Below are 19,705 nucleotides of genomic sequence, written 5' to 3' on the forward strand. Positions count from 1 at the left end.
GCTGTGAGCACAGGGATGCTCTCCCGGAGTGCTGTGAGCACAGGGATGCTCTCCTTCTCCCATCCTTCTCCCAACTGTCTCAAGAATGACGGCCCTTCCGTGACAGTCTCCCATCAGCAAGGAGATCTGGAGCCCATCCAAATCCAAACAGTCTAGCAGCGGGAAGTGTTATACTATTGCACCCCCAGACCTTACGGGGGATGAACGCTGCCCTTTTGCTGCCAGTGTGTATTAAAACGAAGTGGCGTTTGCAGTACTGTGTCTGGGGGAAAGTTTTGCCTTCCAGAGATACTTAGCTTGTATTTGGGGATCAGCTGGATTTGAAAACACGGAATCTTCTTTAGTCGGCCTAAGCTTGGATGATACCCTGGCTCCGCAGCCTGTCATAATGTTGCTACTGTCAAGTGTTAGGGACTACAGAATTGGAAAGTTTGACTTCATCATGACACAAAATGTGCTTTGACCTTCTGTATTCTACCCAAAGCCAGCAGAGCTTCTAAACTAGCCAGAGACACGATGGCTCCATGCCTTTTTATTTGCATGTAAGCTTTGTTTTACTTAGGGAAAAAAAATGTCACGATAGCATGCTTGGAGCGGTGTACTTCTTTAGGTAGTATCAGAAGGAAAATGCGGAATGGCGACTGAATCGTTATCATCCTACGCATACTGTAGGTAAGGGGTGGGGTGTGGTCAGCTATGTATCAATGGTTTACACGTCCATCCTCCTGAGGGGCACCAAAGTCTGGCAGAAACTTCTCCGAATGAGCAGCTTTCTCCAATGGTTAGCTCTCTAGTTTGCCATGTGTGATAGAGAATTGGGTAGCTAAGTGCCCTGAGGATAGCATAGGTAAACTTGGGGCATGACCCTCCCCAGCTGCTGCTCTCTTGGGTCCTCACATGAGTAAATCTCCAGGTTGGAGAAACAAGCTCACTTCTGCTCCCTCTCTGGAAGCAGCAGCAGCAGCAGGACCAGGATGCCGTCCGGCAAGCCTGCAGCTCTTACAATTCTTGTAGCCCAAGTGAGACATTGGGACAGGAAGGGATGACAGAAAAAAACATGGTGGCAGCCCTAAGAAAAAATGATAGCAAGCACGAAGGGATTTATGTTCAAATATTTAAACATTCTTGAAAGGCGCTCCAGCAAGAAACCCTTTCCCCTGCTCCCTGCGTGGAAATGACTTTAACACTTGGCCAGATGCTAACGCGAAGTGACGGGAGCCATTCCTCGCAAGCACAGCTAAATCGCCACTATTTGTTAAGAGCTTTGAATTCAGCTGTGGATGCAGCAGATTGTTGCATTCCATGAACATCTGTAACCCTCCCTCTTGTTTTTAATCCTCCAAAGCAGAGACAACTCTACCTATCTCCCCCCTTTCCCCTCCCCTGCGCTGGCTGGGAATTGTCAAGTGACAACCACCCAAATCCTTTTGGACAGGAAGCCTTCATCCCGAATTCTATATACTTGCAAACTAGGTCTTGTGGTTGGATCCGGGAGCCCATTAAAAGCACTTTGATGGTATGGAAATCCATCTTCATGAAGTTCCCGAAGCCCCTAAGCAGCAAGCTGTTTAGTTGTGGTTAGAGATCAGTCATTCACATCGGAGGGCAATAATTGTGCTGACGGCTTGTAAGGCAACAGGAGTACATAAAATAATCCCGGGCCCTCCACCATGGCAATGGGAGTTAATCTTCTCTAATACAGATCAGCTGTTGGGCTCCTGCACGGCTTCAGTGACTCTGCAGCCTTCTGTTTAAGTCGCAGCAGTGCCACCGCCTGCGCTCCTTCTAGGCCAGGCGCATGCATGCCAGCGAGTCCTTGAGGCCACTTCTCATCCCACATCTATATCCATGAGCATTTTGCTCTACCTCTCTGGTTAGTACCTCTTGTTTGAGTGGCAGGCATCGCCATTGCCTTTGCCGGGAAGCTTTCCTTCCTCTTTGGTACAGTTGCAGCATCGATTTTTGAAAATCTATTTTTGAAGGAATAACCTGCCAACTCCTGCTAAGGAGCAAAGTCTCTGCCACTAACCTCGAGGTCCTTACTGCTGATTGGCTTCAAAATCATCTTAACGGTTTTTTATCTCTTTAGAGTTACTTCTTAAAATTCTGTAATTAGGCAACTGTGTGTGTGTGTGTGTGTGTGTGTGTGTGTGTGTGTGTGTGTGTATGGTTAAATGTGTTTCTGTTTGAATGTGCACATGAGTACAGGTGCCCACAAACAGAGCCCTGGAGTTGGGGTTAGAGGGAGCTGTGAATCACACCCAAATGGGTGCTGGGACCCAAACTCAGATTCTCTGCAATGTGAGTTCCTAACCCCCGAACCTTCTTTTTAACTCAGTCTTGAATTTGTAATTTTTATCTGTTTTGAAGTGGAGAGCATATGAAAATGAACCCTCTATCTAATGTGACAGTGTGACACTTCTTTCTGTAAAGGCATGCAGCCCAAATGGGCTTCCCGGTGGTCCTGCAGCACTGAAGGGGATCACTGGGTGTGCTGCAGGGCTTGGCACAAGCAGGGACCATCACCCTTGCTCGCTGCCTGTTTCTGTTGGATACACCCTTGATGTCCATTCGGCGCTGATCTACCTATGTCTCTGTAACCCCAGGGGAGGTGATGATAATGTCAAACTTGCATCTCTGCAAAAGTAATTATTCAACATTCACACCTACTGTGTGTTACAGACAGTCCTGTGTGTTGTGGGATTGGTTTTGAACAATAAAATATGATACCTGCTGGCAATTTAGGTAAAATCTGTTGCATATTTTTAGGTATAAGTCCCATCTATCAAGAGCAGAACCCAGGCTGCTTAGCATGTCCTATCAATCATTTATCTGTGATGGCAAAGGTGAATCCATGTGTTCCATGAGGAAATAGCATCACATACCTTGGCTGTCTTTCCCCAGTTCCTGCCCTCCTCCTAGGTTTTCAGAACTGTGAGACTGCATTCACGGCCAATTCACAGGCAGGTTAGCGGTTAACTTGAAACTTCCCTCTGCAGCTCTCAGAGAGAGGCCTCAGTAAAATGAATGACATTTTCTCATGCCATCTGAAGTCCCCAAAGAATGCTCTTAGAGAGGACCAGCACAGGTTCCCAGCACCCATGTCAGGTGACAACAGGCGGGAACTCAAGCTCCAGCAGATTTACCCCTCTTCTGGCCTCTGAAAGCCACCTACATTCATGCGTACATACACACAATTCATCCATATACATACTTACACACACATATACATACAAGCCCGTGGCAAATAGGAGGACAGCAGTAAGGTAGGAGGATGGCAGAGTGGGGTACTGAGCAGAGGGGACTAAAAGGTCAAACTCTACCATCGTGCTGTACACTGGTCCCCAGCGATGCAGGTAGATGGTCCCCAGATCCAGATAATTAAAGTCCTGTAGTGGAGGCCAATTCCCTAAGCTGTACAAACCTTATGTGTGTTGACTTTTCATCACATATGAAGGTCTCAATTCTACATAGCTGTAATTGACCAGCAAAACAATTAGCGGCATGAAGGCGGACGAGGGCAAATGTTCGCCGGGTGATGTGTCCCGAAATGCACGATGAAAGTCATTTTTACTGAAACACATTTTAATTGAAGACTTCTAAAAGATTTTTCACTTCTTTACTTTTCTTGGAAGTGTTCCAGCATAACCAAGAACTGTGTGTCAGGTTTCTTGGAAACTCTGGTACACAGTTATTTATAATTGTCATCTCTGGTTAATTATAGGCTGATTGTATATTCAAAGAACGTTATCTTGTCATTGATCTCTGCCACAGGTGATGCTGTAGCATACACCACAGTGCTAGGGCTGGGAAAGGAGGCAGCTCAGGTAGGAAGACACACAAGTGTTTGAAGCTCTGCTTTCTTAGCCCAGACAGGGCAGACTCTTGACCACGCAGGCAAGGGGATAGCAGGTCTAAGCTTGGCAGCTCTGAGTAGCAATCGCAGAGCCTGGTTTGGTGCTGTGCTGATCCCGCCAGGCAGTGTGACTACATCAGAAGCTTGAGCACACATCAGCAAGGAGAAGCTCATTAGAAAGTCCCCAGATCCTTTCTCTCCTCCCAAATGTGGTTTTCCTAGGAGGAGTGAACCCCACGCTGTTGTGTCTGTTAGAACACGTTTCTCAACAAACAGGAGGAAATGTGAGTACAGGAACTTAGACAAATAGTATTTCACTACCATCAAATGAGTGTGTTCAAAGGTGAGATTCGGTCATCCTTTTTTTCTCAGCTCCATGGTATCTGGGCCGAAATCTCTGCGACTCTTGATTTGTTTCCCCTTTGGGTCACAAAATGATTGATGTACCTACAACCAAACTACCCATCATCCAGATGCTTCAGGGGAAGGGCCATCTTCTCTTTGCTGAGCTCTGTTCACATGGGCCTCCCTCTGCTAGCTAGCTTCAACAACATCCCATTGGCTCCAACTGGGTCCATATGAATTTAAGAAAATCTTCATAAGCTGCTCGCAAATCCTTTTCTGTAATGGAATTAGAAAATCTCTCTCTCTCTCTCTCTCTCTCTCTCTCTCTCTCTCTCTCTCTCTCTCTCGTCAAGCGACACTCTGAAATTAAAGATGGCCTTCGTAGAGGAAAAAAGTGTCAAGTAGGTATTGGACATCAAAAGGCGCTAGCCAGCCCAGCTATTGCATTAAATATGGCATTGGAGTTCACAGATACCTATCAGCCCAAGTTGTTCTTCATAACCATTGCCCCTCCCTACCTTTAGCTCTCCCAGAGCTGCACATGCAGGTCTTAGTACCTCACCTGTGGCTCACAGAAAATGAAATAATATCAAAGCTGGGCACAGGAAAACACTGCTTGACGACAGGCCAGAACCTATGACTCTGTGTTCACTCACATGCTTTCCATACATGTTAAGATGGGCTCCTGCCCTGCTTTTCTTATGTAAGGCTTGGAAAGTAAGGAAAGCAAGCACGTGAGGGTGCATTTATTTCCTAAAGCTGAGAATTTATTTAGCAGACATGGCCTACAGTCCCTGTACCAGCAACACCTATGCATGCTGTGCATCCATCTTTAATTGCAAATCGCTGCTAGGGGAATACCTCTGAAGCTCGAGAAAATCCCTTGGCGGCTTTCCATAGAGGGGTGAGTGCGGTGGTCAGTAGTGCACTTGTTTTAAATCACAGTTCACTTGAGGGCTGCAGAAGTCAAATTCATAAGAAGGCCTACCCAGGAATGCTGGGGATAATTTGCAAACAGATTAATTTTATCATGGTGGCACTCCGAATCTCTCCTCTCGGGAGCTTCACCTTCTGTCCCTTTAACAGAGTATCAAACCTGAACTGACAGTGACCAGTGTTGACTTAATGCAGATGTTTAATAATGGGGAAAGGGTGGTAGTTTGAGAGCATTATTTACAAATGGCAGTGAGTGCATTCGCTGGTACCCCAGTGATAATTTCCATCCGTCATTCCTCACCGATGCTTTGCCAGCCATCTGATGGATGGGGTGGACCGTGTTAGCATCTCAGAAACTGGAACAGGGAATCTAGCGGAGGTATCTGACACACACTCTTTCCTGGAGATAAAAGGAAGGCCTGGGAGGACTCTTGAGCTGCGACTTTCCTTTGAAATAGTAAGCGGGAAGGAACACACACGTATCTCCATTCAGTAGAAGATGCTTTCAATTAATGGTCTCTAGATGGCTATTGTAAATATTGGTGTGAGCTAAAATGAATCATAGAGGCCAATTTAGGACTGCATTTGTCAATTATTAGAGGATAGCTTTGCAAAAGAGGTAGGCATGGCCTGTAAGCCCTTCAGAGGAGGAAAGAGGGGAGAGTCTTCCAAGCCTGCATCTGTAAGTCAGATTGGCTGTGTGTGTGTGTGTGTGTGTGTGTGAGAGAGAGAGAGAGAGAGAGAGAGAGAGAGAGAGAGAGAGAGAGAGAGGAGAGAGAAACCCAAACACAGAGAGAGAATGAACCTAATCTTTTCAGTTTGCCTAGGAACCAATTAAAATAACAGAAGTAACACAAGTGATTACTAATTTTCTTAGATGAAAGTAGATCTATATTACCTTAATCTTTACATTTGTATATAATGACTTAGTGATTTTAATTAAAAGACATATAAAGTCTGAAGGTGACTATTTACTTTTCTGTTATGATGGGAGTCTCTGTTCTCTGCAAATGTATGTGGCATGGCTAAAAACCTGCCATCTGGGCATGACCATCAGAGAAACCTGACCAGGCTTCTGTGAATGGCACCATCTAAACCTCAGGTTTCCTTTGCTTTTGTTTTGCATTTACAAAGCCTCCAATTCCCAGCCTCTTAGCCAGCAAACCCTTCTTATGGGACAAGAGTGGGGAGGAGACCCTTCGGTGAATATTATCAGCACAGAACAGCCAGTTTTCAAAAACCCAGGACTGAAAAAAAGAAAAGAAAGAAAAAGAAAAACAAACAAACAAAAAAAAAAAACACCAAACAGGCAAATGGGTGTTATATCATCTCTTCTCCGTCACCCTATATATCACCCTCTCAATAACTCCGGCCGACGTTCTTGACAGGCGGGAGCCAGGGAGAGGGGGGTCTCTGCATCAGGGAATTGAGTGAGGCCATCTAGAGCTTTCTGTCCCAGGCGGTGTTCTTCTGTATCTTTTCTTTTCTTTCTTTCTCTCTCCCTCTCTCTCACTTGCTCTCCTTTCTGGGGTATTTAATTGAAATACATGCCGAGTTTCCAGACTGCAAAGATCAGAGCTGTTTCTTCCAGCAGCGGTAAGTATGCATTAAACATTTTGATTTGTTTGAGTTTGAAGTTTGGTCCTTTTCTGCCATTTGCTTCGTGGAGTTTGTGTATATTTACAGCCTCTGCATTTAATGGCCACATGCCTTATTTTCACAGATGGCCAGTGGAAGACTTTTTCTTTCTCTGAGTATAGCCTGCACTCAGTTTTGATACATTTGTCACGGTGCCACTACATGCAGCTAGCAAGTGCCCACGCTTGGTGGGGAGCAATTATGGTGTGAGGTTTTAAGGAGCTTTTTAAAGGTTTTTTTTTTTTCAGTAAACTTTTTATGGTTTAATTTTCAAGCCTGGAAAAGCTGTGCATGTTTTCAAACAGAGAGTCTTGTGTTCTTTACATCATTCTGGTTGGAGAGGTCAGGGCAAAATGGCCCAAGAAAATGAGACTCCCAGGGTGTGCCACCCTGGGTTCTGAGGTACTTTCGCCCTGTCATTGTAGTGATTGAAACTGTCTCTTCATTTTAGGGGATGAGCAGATGCTAATAACAGCATTCCTGGCAGCATTGTATAGAGAACAGTCTAGATCTCTTAAGAGTCTATGAAGTAATGCATAGATTAAAAATAAAATATAACGAAATATAAAATGCCTGTACCAAGGTGATGGAGTTAGAAATCTGCCTATGTAGTCTCCCTAAACTTTGTGTGAGTAAAACTAGACTTTCTTGGGGCATCCAGAATGGCATCGTTTGCAATCTAGTTTATCAAGAGTTGTCTCTCCTTTCCCATCCGTCCCCCAATCCTCCTCAAAATTATATTCTTCCTTAGGCCAGATTCACAGGAAGACAGAGATGAAACAAACACCCCATGTATGTAGCAGATGTAGTCACTAACGTGACCTGTTGAAGATGATCTTACCCATATGGAGTAGAACTACCAGGAAAACAGTCTAACTTTCACACTTATTGCAAAAGATACCATGAGATCTTCACACCTCTTCCCTCCACTGCAAATGAGAAGTCCTTGCTCATACCCATGAGTCGCGGGGACAGCAGTGGCTAGTGGCTACTGGCTTGTATTTTGTGCCTTCACGTTTACAGTGTTTCCATACATACTCTTTAAAGAGAACATGACATTTGAGAAGACTGGAGGAACTCGGTGGCAGATCAGTGCTTGGGCCTCCGTCCTTTGGCACTGAGCTTAAAAAAATATTTTTTTTTCCCAATGAACCACAAGGTCCTTTAGGAAAGTACCCAGAACTTGTGTGCTCAGCTCATGCCCCTGAGCTGGGCATAGGTATATCTCAGCATAGTTTCCTAAAGCTTAAATCATAAAAATCTCATGCAATGTCAGTATCTCCTCAATTAGTACACTCCCCAACCCGTCTTTGTTTCTTCTGGCTCCTTTCTCCTTGTGCCAGCCTCTCCCCTAGGGAATGAGAGCCATAAAACCAGTAAGAATATACCCAATCTTATTTACATTGCATTTCTAGCAGTTCTGATAAAATACGGAGCAAAGTTTTCGCTGTTCATTAAAATGGGATTTTAAGTGTATACTCCAATCTTTCTTTCCCTGTCTCTTCACCTAAAACTACCATGGATAATTGAAAAGTGAGCTATAACCATGGTGGACCTGTTTCTATTCATCAGATGCAGTGTTTCCACACCAGCATCATGACTCTATAAAACAGTCTAATTCAATTTATCCCGCTGAAGTAAGTGCTGGCTACTCAGGTCACATTTGTAAGAATGCTGACAGTTTCATAGCTTTTATCCATGCAAAGGAAAAATTAAAGAGGAAAATCTGGTATGCTTCTGTACTCTGGTGACCGAGCCACCCATTGTTTATAGAACAACTATCACTGCACAGCATTCTAGTTCTATATGTGCATCTGTGCACCTTCAATACACACCAACTAGATGTCCTATATAGATTAGGAATTCTATTATTTTTCTTTGTTGGCCACCTGTAAGTCTCCCATTAACCCTTGTGGTTAGATGCAGTGAGCAGCACAAAGACGCCTGCAGGGGTGTAAGGGAACAGTAAATAAATGTCTTCTTGGACGTTAGCAGTATCCCGACTGGCTGTGTACACACAGACACTTAGAGTCTTAGGTCTCAGTTTCACCGCTGACAGCCTTCTCTCTTTCTCTCTCACACACACCACGGCCTAGAGGATGATACGTGAGCAGTGCTAGGTTTTGAGTTCCAGTACTACTTTGCAGCTTGTGAATCCTTTATTCTTGACACAACCCTCAGAGTGACTTTTCTATTAGTGGCACACTCCGGCTACCATGGTACTGTCCTCTCTCTGGCAATGACACACTCCGGCTACCATGTTGCTTCCCTCTCTCTGGCAGTGAGCTTTGTGTCAAAGAACAAATTAATCTTGCTAGATTCGAACATCCAACTGTGTCCTTCATGAACTGCCTATGTCAGTATGTGTCCTCTCAGAACGGATCTGAATAATCACTATTGGTTTAGCTTGAGACATATTCCTTTAAGACAATGACTGTAGAACTTATAAACTGTTTTCATCCAACATTTCCATGTGTATGGAGTACAACCTATAAGGTTGAAATGTATTACTGAGTTGCTTTTGAGAAGTCATGGACAGACAGAGAAAGTGCACAAATGTTTACATTTGTTCAAAGTATTTTATGTCTGTCACATGGAGTTTAGTCAGGTTGGTGAAAAAAACGTGTAGGATTCAAAGACAACAAAATAGCCTCAGCTCAAGCAGCACGAGACCATGGATGCCTCCTGGGCATCTCTGATGGGCAGGTAGTCACACGGCCAACACTTAGACATCTCGAAGGGATGTAACATCTCACCCCCATACAGTGTACACAGCTCCATCCATTCGGTGACTCTTCATTCTGTGGTTCTGTATCTTTCACCTGATAATTGATAACCTTTGATCAGCATTCTATTGGCCATGTACAGTAAACTCTCTGTGCCTCACCAGGAACATGTCTCAGTTCTCCTGGAGCATGAAGCCTCTTAAGGTATTTATGGAAACCATTGTTATCTTCTTCCCTATCTTAACTTTCTTTGGGGCCTTCACATATTCTCAGTTACAACAAGCAGGATGTTGATAGGGTAATCCAAGCCTGTACTAACTTCAAGCCATCACCACAGTCAACCTTAGCTTTCCTCTACTGCAGTTCTGACAGGAATACATGATGAAGGCACCGTAACATTTCTCTCAGCCCATACAGTCTAGCTTCAGGCCACTACCACACTGTCCACCCACCGCCATTAGCTCAAATCCACAGTGATCGCTACTGAAACATGTGTCACGTGTGTAGGTATAGTTCCTAAATGTCCTTTCTTCATGAAAATCAGAATGAGTTGGTTCATATAAGCTCTTAAATATGTCTCCCCTTTTACAATTATTTTTTGAATTATTAGTAGGGAGTCATCAGTCATCGCCACAAATCATTTTACATTTTTTATTGTTAAGCTTAGCATAGAAACTGACATAGGCACTTGTGAGTTCCTCTGCTCTTCCCTTCAGCCCCATAACACTTTGTAAGGAAGCATGTCTTCCTAGTGGGTTCTCTTCTGAATACATTACCAGGTGAAACTGGGCACCTAACTTTAGGGGATAATTACACTTCAAGAAACATGTCACGAAGTTAGCTACCAGATTTCAAACCAGGAGATCATATGTGAAACAAAAATCAAGCCTGAATCTCAAATTAAAGTTGGGGGTGGATAGGCAGAGACTAAGGCTGATTGTTTCTCTGACTGGACCAGAGGACATATAGACTCAGTTCCGACCTCTGGAGTGGCAGGCCCCTACACCTCTGTGGTTTTCTCATTCCTCAAGGGTCTCATCGTCTAGGACATGCAAAGCTTCCATGCATAATCTAACAAAACAGAAGTCTTTCACAAATGTTACCATGTTCTATAAAACGTATCTGTTAAAATTGGAAGAGTTTTGTTTCTTAGTGTGTGTGTGTATTTCTGTGTAACTTATACCTAATGTACAAGAAAGCCTTTTCTCTCATTTGTGCTGTTAGTTGATGTGGGTGGATGGTTATTTTATAGAGCCCAGAGCCATCAATAAGCAAGAGTGAAGATGAGGGGCTGAGGGGGTGGACATCCATGTGGCTCCTTCAATCTTTTATTTCAGCAGATGAAAACATCCCCAGCTGATAAATCATGACAATGTTATGAATAATATTCTGGTGCTTCTGCTGGGCTGTGAAGTTCACATAACTGGATGGGAGGGTTAGAATCTTTTCTCTTTCTTTCCTTTTCGCTACTTCCTCATTCTCTGTGTCATTAGTATGGTAGGAGACCGTAAAGAAAGGGGGACAAAAAAGCTGCAGCCAGAGGGCTTTAGCTGCCACCAAGTCACCATTTGACAGCCACACTCTGTTTTGTCATTACATGCATGTGCCTTTTACGAGTTTTATAGCTCGGGAGCTTTATTTCAGAGATGTCCATTATGGCAGCCGATCCACAGCCTATCTCGCTCCTTGGATCCGTCTGTGTGCTGGTGGGGAGCGAGGCTCACTGCCCATCTGAATCCCAGACTCAGAGAGGGACAGGGGAACTGTCTCTCCATGCACCGTTTAATTTAAGAGCAGAGAACTAAAGCAGAGGCTCTCACTTCTCCTGGGCACAGCTTGTGCATGCGTCTGCCTTGACTGCGCTATGAAAGATCAACAAAGATGGCTGCTGTCCTTTGTGTTTGCTGTGGAGTTTCAGTTGCTCTGTGCAATGTGATGTAATCATAATGGAAGGCAATTTCTGACTTCTAGATAGGCAAAAACATGTAATCAATCTCATTCCTAAGCATGAAAGGGACAAAATTAAAAAATAAACATTGAATACATTGATATATAAAGAGAAGGAGGGAGGGAGTTCAATGATTTTGAAAACAACTCAAATCTTATTTTCATTATATGTATTTCCTGTCTTCACCACAGGGAACTGAGGCCATAACCATTCCCGTGGACCCTCCATGTTTGACGCTGCCTTTTTTTCTTGGTGTTTACTTTTTCTCATGAAGTTTTCTTTTTAATATCGAAAATATAAATTTCTTAAATGTTTGCAAGTTGATGAGAATCTGTCTCACATTTAAACCAAAATTTAAAATTAGGGTTCTAGACTCAGATGTGTCTTATGTAGTTTACTTAAACATATTCTCATCTTAAATGTGCCCCTTTTCCTGTTAATCTCTGTTGCCCTTTCCAGTCCAATAGAAAGTGTAGCTATGCTTCGGCTCTCCTGTTGGGTTCCTACACTGTGGTCATATGCAAGCGATTCAGTGCTCTTTCCTATTGTGGTGGTCAGTAGATAAACTGGAGAACCAAAGGTCAGCTGCCATGAACATGAAGACTCTGGGAGAACTGTGTAATTCCACACACTGGCCCCAGAACCACTGGGGCTAGATGGGTGGCTTTCTTTTACTCCATTGGTATTTTGGGATCCAAGTGTAGCTCCACTGGCCTGGAACTTACTATGCTGACGAGGCTATCCTTAGACTTGCAATACCTCCCTCCACCTCCCAAGTGCCAGGATCACAGGGGTTCATCTTGCTCTTCTTCCGGCTAGACACAATCATCTGATCTTCATTCAGGACAGCATAAGATCAGAAAAGATTTCACAGAATCTTAACTGTGTAGAGATGGGAGCGGCGGGCTCCACGTCTCCCGCACGGCTAGCTTCACCCGAAATAACTACACACAAATAGTATTCATTTAAACACTGCCTGGCCCATTAGTTTCAGCCTCTTATTGGCTAATACTCACATCTTGCTTTAACCCATATTTAGTAATCTGTGTAGCACCACGAGGAGTGACTTATCAGGAGAGATCTTAACCTGCATCTGTCTCGGAGAGGAGAGGCATGACGACTGCCTGAGGCATCTGCCTCACTGCCTTCTACCCAGCATCCTGTTCTGTTTACTCCGCCTATCTAATTTTCTGTCCTATCAAAGGGCCAAGGCAGTTTATTAACCAATGAAAGTAACACATAGACAGGTGACCCTCCTCCATCATAACTGCCTTAACATAATATTTCCCTTGGTCTTAGAAAACCTTAGACTTCTATGAGACTAGGTTAGCCAAACAGGACTCAACTTCCAAAGGAGATCTGGTTGCTGTCCAATTGCTCATTTTTTAATCAGCAGAGGGGCAGATGGGACATTTTGTTTGGCTCATACTTATATGTGCACCAAGGTTCTGTTCTGATTGCTTTATGGGGGTTATTTTCATCTACTCTGCAATGACCCTGGCAGGAAAGACCTTTTGCCATTATTTTAAAGGTTGCTATACCTCTGCTGCTGCTCTTTCTAACTGGATGAGGATAAGGAAGTTCTAGATCAGCATCTGAATATTAATAAGAGCCCCAGGAAATCTTAACTACTACCTGGCATTGCTGGCCTTGGTGGTTTAAAAATCTGCTCATAAAACTGAGGTATGCCCTGGAAAATTCTATAAAAATTATCATTGATATAACTTTATTAACCTGATCCCAATGGAAACAAGTTTATGAATGTGGTGGAAAATTATGACCTTTGCCCATCAACATTTCCTTGTTTCCCGAACCTTGGTGTGTGTGATTTCCAACGTCTTCCTCCAGACCTCTGTGCTAGCTGGTTAGTTGGTCTTGTCTTTGTTAGCTCCGACAGCACACAAGGCCTTCCTCTGTAACTCTGGATCCCTCAACTCGCACCGTGTGTCCCAGGATAGCCTCGCACTCACAGCAAGCCCTCTGCCTCAGCCTCCCAAGTCCTGAAACGACCAGCCCTGTGCCCCCACATCCTGCTCCCACTTGTGTTTATCTCCTTGTATTGAAGTTGATGCTACTTAGGCAAGATTTAACTCTGACGACTGTGAGAGTCATACTATTCTTGTTTACATCCATATTTGAAAAGGAAAATTTGAAACTAAAGGGTATATAATCTCAAGTGATTGAGTCTTGAAAATGATAGCACCCATATCAGTCCCTTTTGACTATCTCTTTCTACTACTACTACTACTACTGAACAGCTTGACTTACATATTATCTGCACTTACTTCTTTCGCTTCCTGTATAAATGCATGTATACTTGGACTCCTGAGAAATGTATATAACATTTAACCATAGTATCGAATTCCAAGTGGAATTAAGGAACATTCCTTTCTGCTTGGTTTGCTGTTGTCACTAGAAATATGGTCGTACATCGTGGGGTCCCTCCAATCATGTCCTCCTCTTCTTTTTCATGTGTCTAAGAAGGAAGATACCAAGAGTGGAAGAGTGACAAGATTATATCTACCATGGTCTTTCTTCTTTACTTCCTCTTGCTCACAGCTTCTGGACCAGTGTGGGGGGCTCCACTCTAAGGAGGCTCCTTGCTTCCTCTCAATATTCCATGTGCATTAGAGGCAGCTAGTCATATGTAACTTAGTAGAAAGACGAGCACAGCATCCTGTTCACTTAGTTTTAGCATCTCAATAGGATGGTCATCTGTAGAGGCAGACTCGGTGACTTAGAAAACATTTAATATTTCATTCTTTTTCTCCTCTGTTTACTTCCATTCCACTGTCTCTCTTTTAAACCCCTTTCATCCAAATGGGACATTCTCTAGACAATGTGTAGTGTTATTTCCTGGTAGACGATCAAATCAAATGTTGAAAGGCGTTGTGTGTGCACAGTCCTTCCTCTAAAGAAGTCAAACCAGCGCAGTGATGTTTTCTGTGACCAGGGTACTCTCAGATGTTGTTGATGAAGGACTGTGTGTGTGTGTGTGTTTGTGTGTGCGCACGTGTGTGTGCACACGCTTGTGTGTGAATGCAACTGTATTTTAACAGTTACATTTACTGTGAAAACAGTTTGAGTGTCCTTGAAGCTCCTAAATTCAGCTTAGTGGATACTTACTTTCAGACTCCCTCAGCCAAAAGAAAGAAAGGTAGGAAGAAAAGAAAGAAAGAAAGAAAGAAAGAAAGAAAGGAAAAAGAAAGAAAGAAAAAAGGAAAAAAAAGAAGGAAGGAAGGAAGGAAGAAAGAGAAGAAAGGAAGGAAGGAAGGAAGGAAGGAAGGAAGGAAGGAAGGAAGGAAGAAGAAAGAAAGAAAGGTAAATAAATGGATATCCAGAGGTTACAAAGCTGTGAAAAATGCCAATCTCAAACCCCAAACAAACTGGGCCAGAGTCTACTTCCTTCAGCTTCAATGCTGTGTGCTTATGTGAGCCTGACTGTAAACTGGGTTCTCTTGTTTGCTGATAGACAACTTGAGATTTTCCCATCAAATCAGATATAGACTTGGATGAATAGAGTACAGGGTTCCAAGGCCACAGACTGGAGAGAAATTTTAATCTAGTTCTTACAATTGTACTATTGTCAAAGGTTTGCCAAGATAAAGCCTGCACTGTATTAAGGATTTCAATGCCCCATTAGTCATTTGTGACCGCATTTGCTGGGCTCTTCCTCCTGTAATACAATTATCTTATGTGAACATTTTACCATGGGTAGCAAGCTGTTATGCAGGGTATATGATCTACCAGTATCATTCATGACCATCTCTCTCCGACAGTCTGGTGAACTGTCAAGAGACCTGAGCAGAAGTCAGAAGAAGGTAGTTGCAGAAGCCAATGCCTGCCTTTCCTGAAACTGTCTTAGAACCATATCGTCCAGAAAACATGGCTGGAAAACTTAAGAGGAAGTGGAGGACCTCTCCTTGCATACTTTTTTCTGTTCTCAGAGTCAACTAGTTTCTTAATTTGGAAGCAATTTAATATCATGTGGGGGTGAGACAAAGCATTATATTTTTCTTGAACATCATTTCGTTTTTGACACCGTGTTCTCCACTAATGCAAGACACATACTGCATGCTTTTAAAAGACTTGATGTCTTTGAGATCTAATTTATGTCTATTTGTATCTCAAATAATTTGCCAACTCAATATTTTGGCTGAGCAATCCAAATCAAATATTGGTCCAAGTACCAGGCACTTCCATTGGATGTACGAAGCCTTGACAAGCAATTAGTGATGAATATTTAAGTGCTTTCATTACCCTTGTATGAGCAATGCAGATGGCACTTGGGAGATGGCAACCAGAGGTGAACACCTCTGAGTTCTGTTTCTGGTCACCTGTCTACTGGAAGACGTTCTCTGGGCCTTATGCCACCCCTCCACCTCTACTGTCGGAATAAAAACAAAGCAGGCTTTCCAAATGCAGAACAGGCTGATGATGGGAAATCTCTATGTGCATTTTGTGACTGAGGAAGGTTGTCTCCAAGGATCCCTGCCTAGCTCTTTTAGGCACACAAAACCCAAATGAATGCCAAGACTTTTTAAGAGTTTGGTAGAGTCAAAGTTCCTTCAAAATCCTTGCTGATTATGTTCCTTGATTGCCTTAGTGTGCTGTGTTGACCATGCAAAGGTGAATAAACCAATATCCCACGTCGCCTAGAAGCCAACTTTATTACATATGGCCCAAGGGGAGAAATGTCCGTGAGTAATTATAGCTTCAAGATTCTCATTTTCAATTTCTTTTTTTAAAGGAAAAAACAACACTGGAGAGCCTGACTCAGCAACTGGCAGTTAAACAGAATGAAGAAGGAAAATTTAGCCATGGAATGATGGATTTCAATCTGAGTGGAGACTCTGACGGTTTGTGACCATTACTCATTCAGAACCCTGAATGGAGGGGTGGAGGTGTGCTCAGTGCTGCTTAAGACAGCAAAGAGAATAGACAGGAAGGCCATCGTCTCCCTGACTATCACAGTGGACAGTCCCCCCAGTCATTCTTGCTTCAGGGCACCTCTCATTATCACTACAGACAAAGAGATTGACCCTAGCAGTTTGGAGTCATTTCCCCAGGATCAATAAGCTATAAGTGACAGGGGCAGGACTTAGGTCTAAGATGATATAATTCCAAAGCAATACTCTCACCCAACAGCCACCCTACCTCTCACCTCCTTACCTCCTGTGCACCAAACTTTGTAAAACTGCGTGTCTATCAGCTTCTTTTGCAGTTTGCTTTACCAGTAAAATATACGGTAAAGAGCACACGTCCTGGGCATTTTCCTTGCATTTGGAGCCCTCTCTGACACACTGTCCTCACACTGACAGACATTGCTCTAAGTCCGCATCTAGACCCCATTTTACTGGCCCTCCATCTGGGGAACTCCACTCTCCCCTTTTATTCCAAGTTTGTATCACTTCAAACACCCCAGCCAGCATCAAGGTACCCAAGTCAGCTGAGAGAACCAAGAGAGCATGAGAAGAAAGTGTAGTTGCTCATATACAGGACCCCAACTGGGTTTCCTGTCCATGCTGCAGCCTGGAAAAAGGTTCTACAAACCATTGAAACCAGACTGCAGAAGAGGGGGTTCCCAGAGACTCCCCAGCACACACAGGCTTCTCTGGTCATCAAAGTTTTCACCAGTCAAAAGCCAGGCAACCTTGAACCCTTTGTGATCCCACCAAAATGGAACCTGTGCAATTAGGCACCGGGAAGAACAACATCTTAACAGCCATTCCCATCTGCATCTTGCTAGAGCACCAGGGAGAATAACCCTGGCTGGCGTACACACAAAGAGCCTGTTTAGAGTTGACATAGTCCCACACTGCAGCTCTCGTGGCTTCTGTTGCTGTAAGGTGTAAGAACCGGAAGCAGCAGATGTGCATCTGCTCATCCCCTAGTTACAAACCCATTTCAGAAAGATGATGTTGTGCATTAGCACTGCCGCCTGTCAATCAAGAGGCAATTATTGGTCGTAACACATTCCATCAATTTTAAGTTATGCTTGCACGATAAAATATACTCCGGCAATGAACATTACGACAGCAAAGCTTGTGCTGCCATTGTCTAATTGAGTGGTGCTCATATGCAAAGTGGCTTCCAGTCTTCATCAAGCAAGAAAGCACAAAACGAATGAGTAACCATGAACCACGCTACCTAGAGAGATGCTATTTTGCTGCTGTTGTTTTTAATTTACCAATCCTGTGGGGCAATATTGATGGATTGTTTACTGATTCTTCAGATTAAGGTATTTCAAAAGAAAGACGTGATTTTCTTGGTGGCACCAGGTCTAGAAACTCCCAGAATCTAAGTTTTATGCAGTGTGTGTGTGTGTGTGTGTGTGTGTGTGTGTGTGTGTGTGTATGCACGCACGCGCGCGTGTATGATAATGACAGCAGTGGAGACATAGCTGCAGAGTGCCATGTCTCTGGCTCCCCTCGTTCTCAGCGCCCAAGCCCCAGCACCTTGGCTTCCAAGCTGTGAGCTGCTCTGCCAGAGATGCTTTATGAAGTCACATAAGGTCAGAGGAGGGAGAGTACAGCTTCCTGAGGTGCAGCGTGATCTTATCATCAATGACCCTTGATATCTAAATACAACCATCAATTGGGTTTTTGATAACATGTTAGGAGAAAGCACTCAGTGAAATATATGATTTTCCCCTACCTTACAAATGACAGAAAACCTAAGAACTAGTAGTAACATACTGATTAATGGGTTCTTTATCCTGCAACTATCCATTGCCTTTTATAGGCAGGATAGATTGAATGTGTGTGTCTGTCTGTGTGTGTGTGTGTGTGTGTGTGTGTGTGTACATAGATAGATAGATAGATAGATAGATAGATAGATAGATAGATAGATAGATAGAAACACTAACCACATTAAAGGAAGATCTTTATATGGTTTTGGTTGGAATTCTACATAGCATGTTCTTACTAATGTGTCCTCGGAGACAAAAGGGAGGTACAATTACTTCAGGGAGGTACAATTACTTCAGGTTCTCACTGTCCTGGGATAGCCTTTCCTAACCCAGCATGCCACAGCCCTGGGAGTCCAGTGGTTCGATCAGATCCTTTACATCTATACTATTTCTATAATACTGATATACCCAAAGAATCCAAAACAATGATTTGTCCCAGCTGCCCGGGGGCTCTTCGGTAATGCTCAGACTGTCCATAGTCCTTTGAAAGCCCAAGAAGTAATGAGTACTGGGTTAAAAATACACATTTGCTGCCGCAGGCTTATCACAGACACTTCATAAGCGAGCATCTGCCCTAGGAACTGGGAGTCCCGTTATCAGAAGTACTTTTTGTTTTCAGATATTTTAATAGACTAAGAAAACAGTCATGAGGGAAGAATGCTGCCAGCGTCTCAACACTGACATACGTGCTGATGTTCCCTGTTTCTAGGAAGTGCCGGAGTGTCGGAGTCAAGAATTTACAGGGAATCGAGGGGACGTGGCAGCAACGAGCCCCACATAAAGCGTCCTATGAATGCCTTCATGGTGTGGGCGAAAGATGAACGGAGGAAAATCCTTCAGGCTTTTCCTGACATGCACAATTCCAACATCAGCAAGATACTGGGTAAGGAGAGCACGGAGGCCCCAGTGGACGATAGATGTGTGGTAGTCTTGTGTTATCGGGGAAAGATGCTGGGTGTAGAAGGCAGGCTGCTTCTCCAGGAAATTAGCACCATTACTGAGGGCGCTGTGAACAACAGAGTATCCGTGTTCAAGGAGACACGTGCCCAGTTTGTAAAGCCCCCAAGGAGTGGTCACACCCATTACTGCACTGTCCTCCCTGCTTAAAGATTTATGGCAGAGGACATGTTGTGTGTTGTTTTCAGATGAGCCATCTATAGTTGGCGATGACCTTTGTTCTTCATTTCCCTGTGAACTAGTCATGCAAGCCTCGGCCCTCTCTGGTGTTCCTTTGCAGAAGCATACTAATTTTAGAGTTTTGTTTGGCATGCATGCAGTGCTGGGAGAAGCAGAGTGAGAAGCTACAGGTTGGTTAATCAGAACCTGAGAGCTGGCATATCCATTCCTATATGCTCAATAACCCTGTGGGCGAACGCTGCTCTTGGTAACTCTTAGGGAGGTAGCATAGCTCTGAGCTTAACTGAAAAGAAGTTTTACTTGCAGGTAGAGCCCCCAGCGTACCAGAAGACAAGACACACATTTACCCCAAAGCAAAAGCAGGAAGATGGGGAGGGAGGGAGGGAGGGAGGGAGGAAGTGCACAGAATATAGACTCACTGCAGACAA

At 43.8% G+C, this 19,705-nt stretch overlaps 1 protein-coding gene across 9 annotated transcripts in view; it reads left to right on the forward strand.

The window, feature by feature from the left end:
• The window catches only part of Sox5 (SRY-box transcription factor 5), a 385,023-nt gene that overhangs the window by 352,944 nt on the left and 12,374 nt on the right, over positions 1-19,705 (forward strand). For all 9 annotated transcript variants that reach the window (XM_038318752.1, XM_038318754.1, XM_038318747.1 and 6 more), the window contains 2 exons: positions 16,200-16,308; positions 18,850-19,023. In XM_038318752.1, coding sequence (XP_038174680.1) covers positions 16,200-16,308; positions 18,850-19,023 — 283 coding nt within the window. The remainder of the gene's footprint in view (positions 1-16,199; positions 16,309-18,849; positions 19,024-19,705) is intronic.

The sequence above is a fragment of the Arvicola amphibius genome, chromosome 2 (assembly GCF_903992535.2).
Source record: "Arvicola amphibius chromosome 2, mArvAmp1.2, whole genome shotgun sequence".
Taxonomy (NCBI): Eukaryota; Metazoa; Chordata; class Mammalia; order Rodentia; family Cricetidae; genus Arvicola; species Arvicola amphibius.